At 40.8% G+C, this 15,973-nt stretch overlaps 1 protein-coding gene and 1 long non-coding RNA gene across 2 annotated transcripts in view; one reads left to right on the forward strand and one right to left on the reverse strand.

The window, feature by feature from the left end:
- Positions 1–742: 742 nt before the first annotated feature.
- LOC117522795 lies at positions 743–3,990 on the reverse strand. The gene is made up of 4 exons (XR_004564334.1): positions 3,869–3,990; positions 3,233–3,319; positions 2,738–2,824; positions 743–830 (listed from the first exon to the last, which is right to left on the reverse strand). It is a non-coding gene; the product is annotated as an uncharacterized LOC117522795 (long non-coding RNA).
- A 5,766-nt stretch (positions 3,991–9,756) lies between these two features.
- The window catches only part of mthfs (5,10-methenyltetrahydrofolate synthetase (5-formyltetrahydrofolate cyclo-ligase)), a 37,109-nt gene continuing 30,892 nt past the window's right edge, over positions 9,757–15,973 (forward strand). The window contains exon 1 of the mRNA XM_034184208.1: positions 9,757–9,928. Within this exon, the coding sequence (XP_034040099.1) occupies positions 9,818–9,928 (111 nt within the window). The 5' untranslated portion in view covers positions 9,757–9,817. The remainder of the gene's footprint in view (positions 9,929–15,973) is intronic.

The raw sequence follows: 15,973 nt of genomic DNA on the forward strand, positions 1-15,973 counted from the left end.
CAACCAATTTGTATTTGTGATTTGTGTGTAATTTGTTTCACATTATTTCCAATATACAAAAATATTTCACCATCATTATATCAAAATATATTGACAGTAATTCAACTGCAGTTCTTTATATTGTTGTTTTATCTGTTCACTGTGTGTGTGTGTGTGTGTGTGTGTGTGTGTGGTGGTATATCCTGTTACTGAAATGTACCAAGAGGTCATTGGCCGCCGTACAGTAATAAAGACGATGAATGCAAAATATGTTTTGCTGTGATAATACAAACACAGCTTCAGTCTGAAAAATCCTGAAGTCTTAATTTTGAATTATTTGACAGAATTTACTGGGAGGGTACCTGTTCTTCAAACACAACGTGTCTCCCCTTCTTTGCACTTTCAATTATCTTGTTCATGCTTTCAAGATGCTTCTTAAGAAGGTGACAGCGAGCTTCTGCCGACTGCAGCTTCACCTCGAGCTCTATCGTTAGAAGCACATACAAACATGCTGAAAACATTTACATACAGCAACTTTGACTTTTTACACTCACAAACAATATTTAAAGAGCAGATTTGTGTTTTAACAGAATGTGGCTATTCCTGCAGCCTTATAAAGTGGAAGTAACAAAAGCTTTGTATGAAACAAGAAACGGGACATCTCTAAACATACCTTGGCTGTCGATATTGGGTTTGTTCTGAAACCCAAGACTGCTGCTTGTGTTTAAGTTCATGTAAGTCCTGGATAGTGCAGGTCCAGGGACCTCCGGCTTCCTTGGCACTGGTGGTTCAGTGTCTGGAGGCTGGTCATAGCTTCCAGTAACACTAAATGTTGAGGATGAGTCTGACATCTGCAGTCAGAAGGCAAGAACAAACTTAATCAACCTGAAAACACTGGTACAGCAATCCACATATTTTATGATATCTACTACAGTCTGGCATTTGTTTTGCACTGAAGCCCCTTTCACATTGGCGTATTCATAGAGCTGCTCATTGCAGCGTATCATCCACGCACAGTTGAGCAACTCTACATCCACTTTTAGCAGCTGTACGTCAAGTTTTTTTCTCCCTGCAGTTTTAAGCAGGTCTGCGCAGCACAGTGTTACTGCATGCAAGTCTGTGCAACACAGCGCTCTTGTACACAACCAAAAACTGAGTGCTGTATCAAGAGGAATCAGCTGAGAACATGATCACACAGCCCACAGCACCTGTGTGTTCAGAACAGGGAATCAAACCTCAACTCAGAAATCCAGAAACAGCAGCTCGCTCTCTCTCTCCCTGTGTGTGTGTCTGATCAAACCTGTGACTTTAAAATAAACGTGCACTCGCTGCATGTCGGTGCGCTCATCAAATGCTCTGATCGATCAGGTCTGATCAAACCTGAAAAGTGCTGTGACTCTGCACCACACAGTGCAGTAGAGAACAGAGCGCACTTCCACAGAGGCAGAAAATAGCAGCTTGGCCTCATGATACAGTCCACTGTTTTCCAAGTGCAGTGATGTGTTCTGCACAGCCGGCAGGAGGGAACTGGTTTTAAGCAGCAAGGTACACACGCCTGTGAGCACACATTAAAAAGTGAACACACGCAGCTGCAATGTGAAACGAACATGGAAAAAGGCTGAGTACGCGCACATTTCGGGCGTATTTAAATGAAACACAATGCCACAATCTGCAGCTCTACGAATACGCCAATGTGAAAGGGGCTTGAGGGAATCATTTATGTGAAATAATCTTGTTTCTTCTTTTAAACATTTTTTGACCCTATATTAATTTAATGTTTTTGTTCTCATAAACAGAACATGCATATGTAGGCACAAGTTTCTGTAATATTTTGGTTTGATTACATATATTGCTGTTGCTAATTGTATTACATTACTTAATCTGTCAGCTATTATATGATTTACAATGTAGCAGGGCAAACATTCACCTCATATTTGTGAAGCTACAACATGTCAAACTTTGTGCTTACCCCAATACATTACTTAAACTATCCACTATTAAAGCAGTTTTATTTTCCTCTTTTGTAGTGAACTGACTGGTGTCTACTTAAATGAATGATTTGCACATCAAAGCACCTACAGTTCTGGCAAGTTGACATGTTTACTGGCAAAAATCTGACCGCATTTTTCACATGGCATCAATCTTTCCGTTGTAAATTTAAATAAATACAATGTAGCTATAATTTCTGGTGGACAAAAAAAAAGCCAAACTAGCTTAACTGATAAACAAGCGAGAGGGAGGGAGCGCTGATCTGTATATACCACTGGATAGCTCATTGGCCCACACACTCTGTACAGACCACTGAAGCAAAATGACGGCCATCTAACCACTCACAAGTTACGTGAACCGCATACAGATGGCTTATTAGAACGTCAACAATTTAGAGTAATAACCAAGCTGATTCTGTCATTTCCTTCTTTTTGTTCTCGAGTAACCTTCAACCCTCCTAATCTATATCTGCCATGATTAGCTATTTGATTTATTTTCTTTCTTTCTTTTAGTATTTTGACACATTCTCCCCTTCTATTCTCAGTTACACATATCTAACTGGGACAAATACACAAATTATGATTATTACATCAAAGTTTATACACGTTTTGTGTAATCATCAGCAAGCTTATCTCTCTCTCTCTCTCTCTCTCGCGCTCTCTCTCTCTCTCTCGCTCTCTCTCTCTCTATAGTATTGGTAACATATCATGAACAGAAGCGAACAAGAACAAAAGTGGATGGATAACAAAAGTCCTGATGGATAATATACCTCTGGCTTCCTTGGCACTGGTGATATCATGTCTGGAGGCTGGAAATAGCTTCCAATAAAACTTCTTGCTGAGGCTGAGTCTGACATCTGCAATCAGAAGAACAAACTTACACACTGTGCAAAGGTACATATTATTACAGTCAAAACTATGTAACTAATTGGCTTACTATTGAAGAACCAATTAATGAATGAATAAATCAACTCCCAAGTGTTAATAGTCAGGCACACCAGGAACACAAATTTTAGAATTTTGCCTCTGTAAAGCACCACCAGTAATTTTAAAATGAATCAATCAACAAATATTTGTATTGAAGCAATTGAATTAATGCTGAAATTTAGCATTTCAACCATTTTGAATGTGTAATTCTGACTGCACTGTGGTGGCATAAGAACCAAAATTATATATATCTATATACAGAATTGGTAACATATCATGAACAGAAGTGAACAAGAACAAAAGTGGATGGATAACAAAAGTCCTGATGGATAATATACCTCTGGCTTCCTTGGCACTGGTGATATCACGTCTGGAGGCTGGAAATAGCTTCCAATAAAACTTCTTGCTGAGGCTGAGTCTGACATCTGCAATCAGAAGAACAAACTTACACACTGTGCAAAGGTACATATTATTACAGTCAAAACTATGTAACTAATTGGCTTACTATTGAAGAACCAATTAATGAATGAATAAATCAACTCCCAAGTGTTAATAGTCAGGCACACCAGGAACACAAATTTTAGAATTTTGCCTCTGTAAAGCACCACCAGTAATTTTAAAATGAATCAATCAACAAATATTTGTATTGAAGCAATTGAATTAATGCTGAAATTTAGCATTTCAACCATTTTGAATTTGTAATTCTGACTGCACTGTTATTATGTGTGTGTGTGTGTGTGTGTGTGTGTGTGTGTGTGTGTGTGTGTGTGTGTGTGTGTGTGTGTGTGTGTGTGTGTGTGTGTCACTGTCCAAATACTTATGTGTTTCTCGCAGTTTGTGAATGTGAAATTTCCAAAATTCGTACCTGGACCACACTACTTTACTTACCACTCTTGTAAAATATTAAAGGATTATTAACTGAGCAAGCGAGGTTAATAATTTGTTTATTATATGGCTGTTATATGCAAACTTACAGTGTTATATATGCTGCTGACGATCACGGCGTTGGCCTTGTTCTCTTTCAACTTGCTAACAAATGATCCTGTTGTTACCTGGTAAGCTTTCAATCTGTGTGTTTTTCCGAAGCCGTCTGAGATGTTTACCGAGTACGTTCAAATTGGTTTTTCTAATGTGCCTTTTAACTACTGTGTGACGACAATGCGCGTTGTCATGGACGGCTGCCATGGTAACCAGTCCCAACATGGGAAAATATCAACCAGCAATCAGCCAATCAGAGCGCGCGTTGCATGCACATCACTTTCTGCGAAAGCTGACCTGAAATAAACCATTGTACATTAAATTGACTTGAAAAGTGATCAAATATATGTATTTGTATTTAAACTCGGCGACGCTTTCATCGGCCAATAATGGCCACCAGAGGGCGATCGGTATAAAGTCCAGCCCCAAACCACATTTGCTGTTTGAATACGTGTGATTTTGCACAGATAATAGGACACAATTAACTTGATAACATTTTAGATTAATTTTTAGATTAATTAATTTAAAAAATATGAATAGATTTAAAATTCAAAAACAAGAGGTGTATCTCATGCAGCCAGTGGAGCACTATGATTCCACACTGATTTTGAGTCAATTGATCACATGACCTGGAAACTATTGAGCTAAAATGCTAATATTTACATATAAAATTAATTAAAAATACGAACAGATTTAAACTGAAAAATCAAGAGGTGTATCTCATGCAGCCAGTGGAGTACGATGGTCCCACACTTACATATAAAAATTAACCAGCAAAGTACCTGCGAAGAGCCCTTACCAAAAAGTAGTATATGCAAGTATGTTTCAAGTATACTTCTAGTTTACTTTTTATATACTTATAAGTACTATTTTTTGGTAAGGGAGGAAAAACAGCAAATGCTATAACCAAAGGTGTCAGCGATTTCCATTACACCATGCTGGTAAATACACCTGTTGATGAAATAACAGCTGGCAACATAACTCACAGCATGACAAAGGATGTTTTAAAGAAAATATCCTCTGAAGTGAAGAAGAGTTCAAGGCTTCACAACGATGTAATGATGGGACCTGCAGACTTTTTATTCACCCTAGGGACACAAAGTCCTGCACCCTGAGAATGCAAAGCCTAGGCCGGTACGTAGGGTTTACTTACATCAGCTAAGTAGGGAGGTGCCAGTCCATGAACAATTTTATAGGCTAGTAGCAGAACCTTAAAATCTGATCTCACAGGGACAGGAAGCCAGTGAAGGATGCCAAAATGAGTCTAACGTGGTCAAACTTTCTGCTTTGTGTCAAAAGTCTGGCTGCAGCATTTTGAACCAACTGGAGAGCCCTAATACTGGACTGCGGTAAAGCAGAAAACAGAACATTACAGTAGTCCAATCTGGAAGAGACAAACACATGAATCAGGGTCTCAGCATCAGCCATAGACAGGATGGAATGAATCTTCACTATATTTTGCAGGTGGAAGGAAGCAGTCCAATAATTTCTAATGTGGAGGTCAAAGGACAACATAGGACCAAAAATTACCCCAAGGTTCCTCACTTTGTCAGTGTGATGTATGACACACGAGCCCAGGCTAAGCAGCTGGTCAAATTGATGCCGATGAGCAACATCTTGCTTCCAGACTAACGAGATTAACATTATGGAGTGATCAGCCCAATAACCAGGACCTTAATCAAATGGAAAACCTGTGGGTGACATCAAAAATACGGTTTCTGAGGCAAAACCAAAAAAATGCAGAGGGATTGTGACATGTAGTCCAAAGGTCCTGGACTGAAATGTCTGATCACAGGTGACAGAAGTTGGTCAACTCAATGAAACAGAGATGTGAAGCAGTTCTCAGAAACAGTGCTTATACAACTAAACATTAGTTCAGTCATTCACAGGAAATCCTCAAGCATTTTTCACTTTACACAGTTTCTAAAGAAAATGCAGACACTGATATTTTTTTGAAGAGCCTTTTTCTTCACTTTCTCTAAAGTAATAAATTTAATAACATTTTCTTCATGTTTTGATTTGTAATAGAGTGTTCACAATGCATTTGTGTGTATGGAAATAAAAGATATTGTAAGAATTTAGAGTTTTACTCATTTTTTTAAACACACTGCTATTATTTTGAACACAACTATATATATATATATATATATATATATATATATATATATATATATATATATATATATATATATATATATTTTTTTTTTTTTTTTTTTCTCTCCACAGGTGAGGTCTGGTTTGGGTCATGAATCATATCTTTGCAGGTTAGGTGGGTGGTGAAAACCCTGACTCACGTATCATAGATGTATCCTTCAGAACAAACCTCAGCCCACAATCAGACTGTGAACAGGGAGCCCATGTCGACAGAACACATGCTGAACCATCGCTTTGATGCTTGTTGGGAAGTTAGATATTAAAATAAATCATACCAGCTGGGGGTGGGGAATCGATCTTCTGGTCAACTTCATTTCATTTGTTGATATTCATCCATTCCTCCATTTCAGGCCTGAAACACATTCAAAACAAGTTTGGGAAATTTAATGAGGTAAAATAAATACAGTGATGTGAAAAAGTTTGTGAAGCCCTTGAGCCCATGTATGAATTTTATAGATAAAAAAATCAGGCTTTTTAAATAAATATTTCCAAAATCATGCCTTTTAAACTCACAGTGCAAAGTAATATCTACATCATGAATTAAAAATAACTAAAAAAAAAAAAAACTAAAAACCAAAATGATGGTGTGAATAAATGTCACACATATAACCCATCACTTTTAAAGACAGTCTTCTTCAGACAAGTCAGGGGATAAACATATGAACGCTCAAAGACACTTTTATGTCCCTGACTTCTTTTACCTCACTTATTAAGAAATACATACAGTATATATGGTACTTTACGGTAAATCTGTCCAGATGCAGGTGTCGAGTGAGGGAAGCCACCAAGACAATGCTGAAGACCTTATCAGCCTCTGTGGCTGTGATTGGAGAAATTCTGGATGGTGGAAGTTTTCATTCTACTTCACCAGTTATCCAGATAAAACGAAAAGATCACATCCAGGCTTTCATCTCCCATGTGCCTTCTGGCAAACTGTAGCTGAACTTTCAAATCTTCTTTTGAAGAAAGCCACATTTCACTGGTTGTGTTTGTTTGTTCCAGAGTCCAGTTCGTTCAGATCAGTTGCTGCGTTCATAGTCTGCTGTAAAGTCAGAAATTACGAGTTCCATTTCAGAAAATACGATCTGACCTGATTTGAAGATGTGGTTGTGTTGATTCAAATGACTGACTGTGGAAACAGCAATGGCACAAATGGGATTTAACGAGTTGCAGTATTTATTTTTGCATTCTTTATATATTAGTGAAGCTTCCAGTGTTATGAGTCCCCACGATTACCCCTGGCAAAAATTATGGAATCACCGGCCTCGGAGGATGTTCATTCAGTTGTTTAATTTTGTAGAAAAAAAGCAGATCACAGACATGACACAAAACTAAAGTCATTTCAAATGGCAACTTTCTGGCTTTAAGAAACACTATAAGAAATCAGGAAAAATAATTGTGGCAGTCAGTAACGGTTACTTTTTTAGACCAAGCAGAGAGAAAAAAATATGGAATCACTCAATTCTGAGGAATAAATTATGGAATCATGAAAAACAAAAGAACGCTCCAACACATCACTAGTATTTTGTTGCATAACCTCTGGCTTTTATAACAGCTTTCAGTCTCTGAGGCATGGACTTAATGAGTGACAAACAGTATTCTTCATCAATCTGGCTCCAACTTTCTCTGATTGCTGTTGCCAGATCAGCTTTGCAGGTTGGAGCCTTGTCATGGACCATTTTCTTCAACTTCCACCAAAGATTTTCAATTGGATTAAGATCCGGACTATTTGCAGGCCATGACATTGACCCTATGTGCCTTTTGGAAGGAATGTTTTCACAGTTTTTGTTATGTGGGCCGCTGAAGAGGAGGTACTGCTGGCCCACCACCACCAGAGGGCGCCCTGCTTGGAGTGCGGGCTCCAAGCACGAGAGGGCGCCGGACCCTGAGGAAGTGACAGCTGTCATTCATCCCCTGCACCAGCTGTCACTCGTTCATCATCATCATCACCATCTTAAAAGCCGGATCGGGACTCCACCTCCTCGCCGAGAAATCGACTACCGTGAGGTACACTTCTCTGCTGATTAACACGTTGTGTAGGATTCTGAATTTCTGTTGCAGCCGGTATCCTGTGGTGTTCACCCTTATCTGGGAAGTGGCGTGGAGCGTGACGACGACAACCGCGCTACAGATAAGTGGACACACTAGGAGCTGCACGAGTGTGTGATTCGGAGGTGGAGGTTCTCCTCCTACTGTGCACAAACTGTAGACCACTGAGTGTAAGGAGTTACACTCATTCATCTTTTTTCTGCTTTCTGCCAGCAGTACCAGGGTCGACAGCCGAAGACAGAGGTCACCTGGGGATTCGGGACTTGGCGGCTCCGGTGTTCTTCAGACCGTTGGTGGTGGAGGCCGTGTGGGACGCGGTCTCTCTCTCGTCGGGGTCTTCTATCTTCGAGCCTGCCCACACGTCACCTGGTGTTCATTGACTTTGCAATTTCTGTACATTTAGTTGTGTTTTGTCACAACAGTAAATTGTTACCTTTTGGCTTACTCATTGTCCGTTCATTTGCGCCCCCTGTTGTGGGTCCGTGCTACGACACCTTCCCAACAGTTTTTGCTCTATGGCAAGATGCATTATCATCTTGAAAAATGATTTCATCATCCCCAAACATCCTTTCAATTGATGGGATAAGAAAAGTGTCCAAAATATCAACGTCAGCTTGTGCATTTATTGATGATGTAATGACAGCCATCTCCCCAGTGCCTTTACCTGACATGCAGCCCCATATCATCAATGACTGTGGAAATTTACATGTTCTCTTCAGGCAGTCATCTTTATAAATCTCACTGGAACGGCACCAAACAAAAGTTCCAGCATCATCACCTTGCCCAATGCAGGTTCGAGATTCATGACTGAATATGACTTTCATCCAGTCATCCACAGTCCATGATTGCTTTTCCTTAGCCCATTGTAACCTTGTTTTTTTCTGTTTAGGTGTTAATGATGGCTTTCGTTTAGCTTTTCTGTATGTAAATCCCATTTCCTTTAGGCGGTTTCTTACAGTTCGGTCACAGACGTTGACTCCAGTTTCCTCCCATTCGTTCCTCATTTGTTTTGTTGTGCATTTTCGATTTTTGAGACATATTGCTTTAAGTTTTCTGTCTTGACCGTTTGATGTCTTCCTTGGTCTACCAGTATGTTTGCCTTTAACAACCTTCCCATGTTGTTTGTATTTGGTCCAGAGTTTAGACACAGCTGACTGTGAACAACCAACATCTTTTGCAACATCGCATGATGATTTACCCTCTTTTAAGAGTTTGATAATCCTCTCCTTTGTTTCAATTGACATCTCTCGTGTTGGAGCCATGATTCATGTTAGTCCACTTGGTGCAACAGCTCTCCAAGGTGTGATCACTCCTTTTTAGATGCAGACTAACGAGCAGATCTGATTTGATGCAGGTGTTAGTTTTGGGGATGAAAATTTACAGGGTGATTCCATAATTTATTCCTCAGAATTGAGTGAGTCCATATTTTTTTCCCCTCTGCTTGGTCTAAAAAAGTAACCATTACTGACTGCCACAATTTTTTTTCTTGATTTCTTATAGTGTTTCTTAAAGCCAGAAAGTTGCCATTTGAAATGACTTTAGTTTTGTGTCATGTCTGTGATCTGCTTTTTTTCTACAAAATTAAACAACTGAATGAACATCCTCCGAGGCCGGTGATTCCATAATTTTTGCCAGGGGTTGTAACAGAAAGCTCGAACGTGGTTGAACACTAAGATTTCCGAGCTTTCAGAGGTCTGGAAGGCAGCACTCGCAGCGTGTCTGTGGACTTTGTTCAGTGCAGGATGTCCGCTGTGCGAGCAGCTAAACGGGCGCTGAGGACGGAGATAAAGCGGCGGGTCGTGGCTCTGAGTGAGGCCGAGAAACAGCGGCAGTCACTGGTAGTCTCACAGAAGGTAAAACTTCACAGACCAAGACGGAAATAAAGAATCTTTGACGGGTCCACGACAGCACCAAACCTCTGAGGCTGAACTCGCGTTTCTGTCACTGCAGAGTCCGAACCAGAAGTCACTCAAACAACACGAACAGCACCTGTATGGCTGGTTTTGTGTGTCCACGCCGCGCCGAACACGATGTATTGTGTCACTGACGCGGGGCCACATTGAAGTAAAGTTCTACCAGCCGTTTATTAAATATAAATGAAGGTGAAACTTAATCGTACTCATTTAAAGTGGAATCAGGTCTGCAGCTGAAAAGGAGGCGGGGACCAGCAACGAGTTCCTCTATTTCATTGGCTGAGAGCTCTTTTCATTGAACGCTTTTGATTGGCTCACACAGGTTCAAGCTCGTTATTGGGCACCGCAGTCTTGCTTGAGGTCGGGCGCTAAAGTGATAAAATATGATGCAATTTTTCTACATCTGGGGACAGACGAGGGCTGTCCCCATCAAAAACGTCACTTTCTCTGAGGTTTTGGCAAATTACACTGCAAACAAAGTGAAAATGCGGTGGAAAACAGACGTGTTGTGGTTTGGTTATGACCCGGAGCTCAAATGTGTCGAGGGACTTGTGCAGGCGAGAGAATGAAGCTCCTCTGGCTAGGTGTGTAGGCTAATGCGGCGTTAAGACTGGATGACACACGAGTGACTGCGGCAACAGGTTGCCATGTAATCCCTATGGAAGGACGTGTTGTGGCGCCACAAAAGTCCAAGCCACGCAATGGACGCGAATGAAGCGATTTTGAGCGATTGGCGCGATATCGCATTGCATCGTGTCGCGTCGCCCTCTTACCCACGTTGAAAAATCTGAACTTTTTCATCTTGTCGTGCCTCGGTGACCAATCAGGGACTGGATATCAATCAATTCAATCAATTTTATTTATATAGCGCCAAATCACAACAAACAGTTGCCCCAAGGCGCTTTATATTGTAAGGCAAGGCCATACAATAATTATGTAAAAACCCCAACGGTCAAAACGACCCCCTGTGAGCAAGCACTTGGCGACAGTGGGAAGGAAAAACTCCCTTTTAACAGGAAGAAACCTCCAGCAGAACCAGGCTCAGGGAGGGGCAGTCTTCTGCTGGGCCTGGTTGGGGCTGAGGGAGAGAACCAGGAAAAAGACATGCTGTGGAGGGGAGCAGAGATCAATCACTAATGATTAAATGCAGAGTGGTACATACAGAGCAAAAAGAGAAAGAAACACTCAGTGCATCATGGGAACCCCCCAGCAGTCTAAGTCTATAGCAGCATAACTAAGGGATGGTTCAGGGTCACCTGATCCAGCCCTAACTATAAGCTTTAGCAGAAAGGAAAGTTTTAAGCCTAATCTTAAAAGTAGAGAGGGTGTCTGTTTCCCTGATCTGAATTGGGAGCTGGTTCCACAGGAGAGGAGCCTGAAAGCTGAAGGCTCTGCCTCCCATTCTACTCTTACAAACCCTAGGAACTACAAGTAAGCCTGCAGTCTGAGAGCGAAGCGCTCTATTGGGGTGATATGGTACTATGAGGTCCCTAAGATAAGATGGGACCTGATTATTCAAAACCTTATAAGTAAGAAGAAGAATTTTAAATTCTATTCTAGAATTAACAGGAAGCCAATGAAGAGAGGCCAATATGGGTGAGATATGCTCTCTCTCTCCTTCTAGTCCCTGTCAGCTGCAGCATTTTGAATTAACTGAAGGCTTTTCAGGGAACTTTTAGGACAACCTGATAATAATGAATTACAATAGTCCAGCCTAGAGGAAATAAATGCATGAATTAGTTTTTCAGCATCACTCTGAGACAAGACCTTTCTAATTTTAGAGATATTGCGTAAATGCAAAAAAGCAGTCCTACATATTTGTTTAATATGCGCATTGAATGACATATCCTGATCAAAAATGACTCCAAGATTTCTCACAGCATTACTAGAGGTCAGGGTAATGCCATCCAGAGTAAGGATCTGGTTAGACACCATGTTTCTAAGATTTGTGGGGCCAAGTACAATAACTTCAGTTTTATCTGAGTTTAAAAGCAGGAAATTAGAGGTCATCCATGTCTTTATGTCTGTAAGACAATCCTGCAGTTTAGCTAATTGGTGTGTGTCCTCTGGCTTCATGGATAGATAAAGCTGGATATCATCTGCGTAACAATGAAAATTTAAGCAATGCCGTCTAATAATACTGCCTAAGGGAAGCATGTATAAAGTGAATAAAATTGGTCCTAGCACAGAACCTTGTGGAACTCCATAATTAACCTTAGTCTGTGAAGAAGATTCCCCATTTACATGAACAAATTGTAATCTATTAGATAAATATGATTCAAACCACCGCAGCGCAGTGCCTTTAATACCTATGGCATGCTCTAATCTCTGTAATAACATTTTATGGTCAACAGTATCAAAAGCAGCACTGAGGTCTAACAGAACAAGCACAGAGATGAGTCCACTGTCTGAGGCCATAAGAAGATCATTTGTAACCTTCACTAATGCTGTTTCTGTACTATGATGAATTCTAAAACCTGACTGAAACTCTTCAAATAGACCATTCCTCTGCAGATGATCAGTTAGCTGTTTTACAACTACCCTTTCAAGAATTTTTGAGAGAAAAGGAAGGTTGGAGATTGGCCTATAATTAGCTAAGATAGCTGGGTCAAGTGATGGCTTTTTAAGTAATGGTTTAATTACTGCCACCTTAAAAGCCTGTGGTACATAGCCAACTAATAAAGATAGATTGATCATATTTAAGATCAAAGCATTAAATAATGGTAGGGCTTCCTTGAGCAGCCTGGTAGGAATGGGGTCTAATAGACATGTTGATGGTTTGGAGGAAGTAACTAATGAAAATAACTCAGACAGAACAATCGGAGAGAAAGAGTCTAACCAAATACTGGCATCACTGAAAGCAGCCAAAGATAACAATACATCTTTGGGATGGTTATGAGTAATTTTTTTCTCTAATAGTTAAAATTTTATTAGCAAAGAAAGTCATGAAGTCATTACTAGTTAAAGTTAAAGGAATACTCGGCTCAATAGAGCTCTGACTCTTTGTCAGCCTGGCTACAGTGCTGAAAAGAAACCTGGGGTTCTTCTTATTTTCTTCAATTAGTGATGAGTAGTAAGATGTCCTAGCTTTACGGAGGGCTTTTTTATAGAGCAACAGACTCTTTTTCCAGGCTAAGTGAAGATCTAAATTAGTGAGACACCATTTCCTCTCCAACGTACGGGTTATCTGCTTTAAGCTGCGAGTTTGTGAGTTATACCACGGAGTCAGGCACTTCTGATTTAAAGCTCTCTTTTTCAGAGGAGCTACAGCATCCAAAGTTGTCTTCAATGAGGATGTAAAACTATTGACGAGATACTCTATCTCACTTACAGAGTTTAGGTAGCTACTCTGCACTGTGTTGGTATATGGCATTGGAGAACATAAAGAAGGAATCATATCCTTAAACCTAGTTACAGCGCTTTCTGAAAGACTTCTAGTGTAATGAAACTTATTCCCCACTGCTGGGTAGTCCATCAGAGTAAATGTAAATGTTATTAAGAAATGATCAGACAGAAGGGAGTTTTCAGGGAATACTGTTAAGTCTTCTATTTCCATACCATAAGTCAGAACAAGATCTAAGATATGATTAAAGTGGTGGGTGGACTCATTTACATTTTGAGCAAAGCCAATTGAGTCTAATAATAGATTAAATGCAGTGTTGAGGCTGTCATTCTCAGCATCTGTGTGGATGTTAAAATCGCCCACTATAATTATCTTATCTGAGCTAAGCACTAAGTCAGACAAAAGGTCTGAAAATTCACAGAGAAACTCACAGTAACGACTAGGTGGACGATAGATAATAACAAATAAAACTGGTTTTTGGGACTTCCAATTTGGATGGACAAGACTAAGAGTCAAGCTTTCAAATGAATTAAAGCTCTGTCTGGGTTTTTGATTAATTAATAAGCTGGAATGGAAGATTGCTGCTAATCCTCCGCCTCGGCCTGTGCTACGAGCATTCTGGCAGTTAGTGTGACTCGGGGGTGTTGACTCATTTAAACTAACATATTCATCCTGCTGTAACCAGGTTTCTGTAAGGCAGAATAAATCAATATGTTGATCAATTATTATATCATTTACTAACAGGGACTTAGAAGAGAGAGACCTAATGTTTAATAGACCACATTTAACTGTTTTAGTCTGTGGTGCAGTTGAAGGTGCTGTATTATTTTTTTCTTTTTGAATTTTTATGCTTAAATAGATTTTTACTGGTTATTGGTGGTCTGGGAGCAGGCACCGTCTCTACGGGGATGGGGTAATGAGGGGATGGCAGGGGGAGAGAAGCTGCAGAGAGGTGTGTAAGACTACAACTGTGCTTCCTGGTCCCAACCCTTGATAGTCACGGTTTGGAGGATTTAAGAAAATTGGCCAGATTTCTAGAAATGAGAGCTGCTCCATCCAAAGTGGGATGGATGCCGTCTCTCCTAACAAGACCAGGTTTTCCCCAGAAGCTTTGCCAATTATCTATGAAGCCCACCTCATTTTTTGGACACCACTCAGACATTCAGGGATATGTAGTGACGTGGAGATGTTTGGAGTTTATACTTGGTATGGACATGTCCTGTCTCTGGCAGCCAGCCTGTGAGCAGGACTTATGTGCCTTTTGTCCTTTATTTCACAATTATGCTAGAGTTTGAGGGGAGAGCGAGCAGCAGCACTGCAGCAGCAGCAGCCAGTTTCTTTTTTTTCACGTGTGCGCGTGAATGAATCGTCCGTGAAGATAATTTTATTAACTACACAGATGTGTAATAAAACAAATGGTGACTGGTTTATAACACAATTATGACAGAGTTGAAGAGGAGAGCGAGGAACTGCAGCTGCAGCCAGGTTTTTTTTTTTTTGCTTTTTTTTTTTTTTTTTTTTAATTGTTCACATGTGCACGTGCGAACGGGACAGGAGGTCCTCAAACTGGGTCCTGGAGAGGTGGAAGTACCACTGAAAGCAGCCGTCATCCAGACGCAGCTCCTGCAGCAAATAATGAAACTCCGCGAATTGGGAACGTCTCTTGAGGATGTTGTGAACCCAGGGATGGCGCTGCTGGCGACGTTTGTCAGCTTTTGACAACAAATAGAGCACAGCAACTCGCTCCGTGTGATCAATGTCGGCCATGTCGACTTGATGACGAGCGGAATGGAAGCTCCTCCTTTTTGATGATGCATTGGCGCGAATTTTCACAACAAAAGAAGAGTGACGCACCGGGCGATGGTGGCGCGTCCATCGCCAGGCGAGAGATGCAAATTTGTGGTGTCGTGTGCCGTGTGGTGTGAACGCGACATAACGCTTACCAACACGACCTCTCCCATTTGCCTCCTCTTCCCTTCTCCACTGTGATCCAAAAAAACTGTACTTTTCACAACTGGTTCAGTGATTGCAGCCGAAAACAAAACAGTACACAAGTTTTTTGTCTGAAGTGATGCTGTTTGTGGGGAGAGACAAATACCCGGGTGGAGTGCGGGAGTGTCAGTACAAACCATTCGGAGGATGGGGGTTTCAGCGGAAACCATTTTAAACTGGGACATCTTCAACTGGCACGTCCACTAGGTGGCAGCGAGCATGCTTTTAAGTTTACCGAGCCGGGCCAAATGGTTTGTGCTGAAACTCCCACACTCCACCCGGGGATTAGTCTCTCCTGTGTTGGTGCAGGTTGTCCCCAGATGTGGTCAGATTCCACAATATTACTCAGGGGTTCAAATGAGACTGCGCTGCTCTATTGCACTGGCTGGTTACTTCCTCCTGTGCATGCTTATTTTTCACAAGATAAAATTCTTTTCAGAAAGTTTCCATCCTCTTTTGGCAGCTGTTTATTTTCTTAAGACACTGTGAATTTTCAGCAGGAAAGAGTTCAGTTTATTTCAGGAGACTGTTCTTGTGACAAAGTCTGTAGATCATTTAATTAAATGATTCTGCGGTTTGTTATGATCCACCATACTGTGTTGGTTTAGCCAATCAGGGTGCTCCGTGGTGGAGTTCAGTTTTCTCAAGCT

This window comes from Thalassophryne amazonica, chromosome 2 (assembly GCF_902500255.1).
Source record: "Thalassophryne amazonica chromosome 2, fThaAma1.1, whole genome shotgun sequence".
Classification (NCBI taxonomy): Eukaryota; Metazoa; Chordata; class Actinopteri; order Batrachoidiformes; family Batrachoididae; genus Thalassophryne; species Thalassophryne amazonica.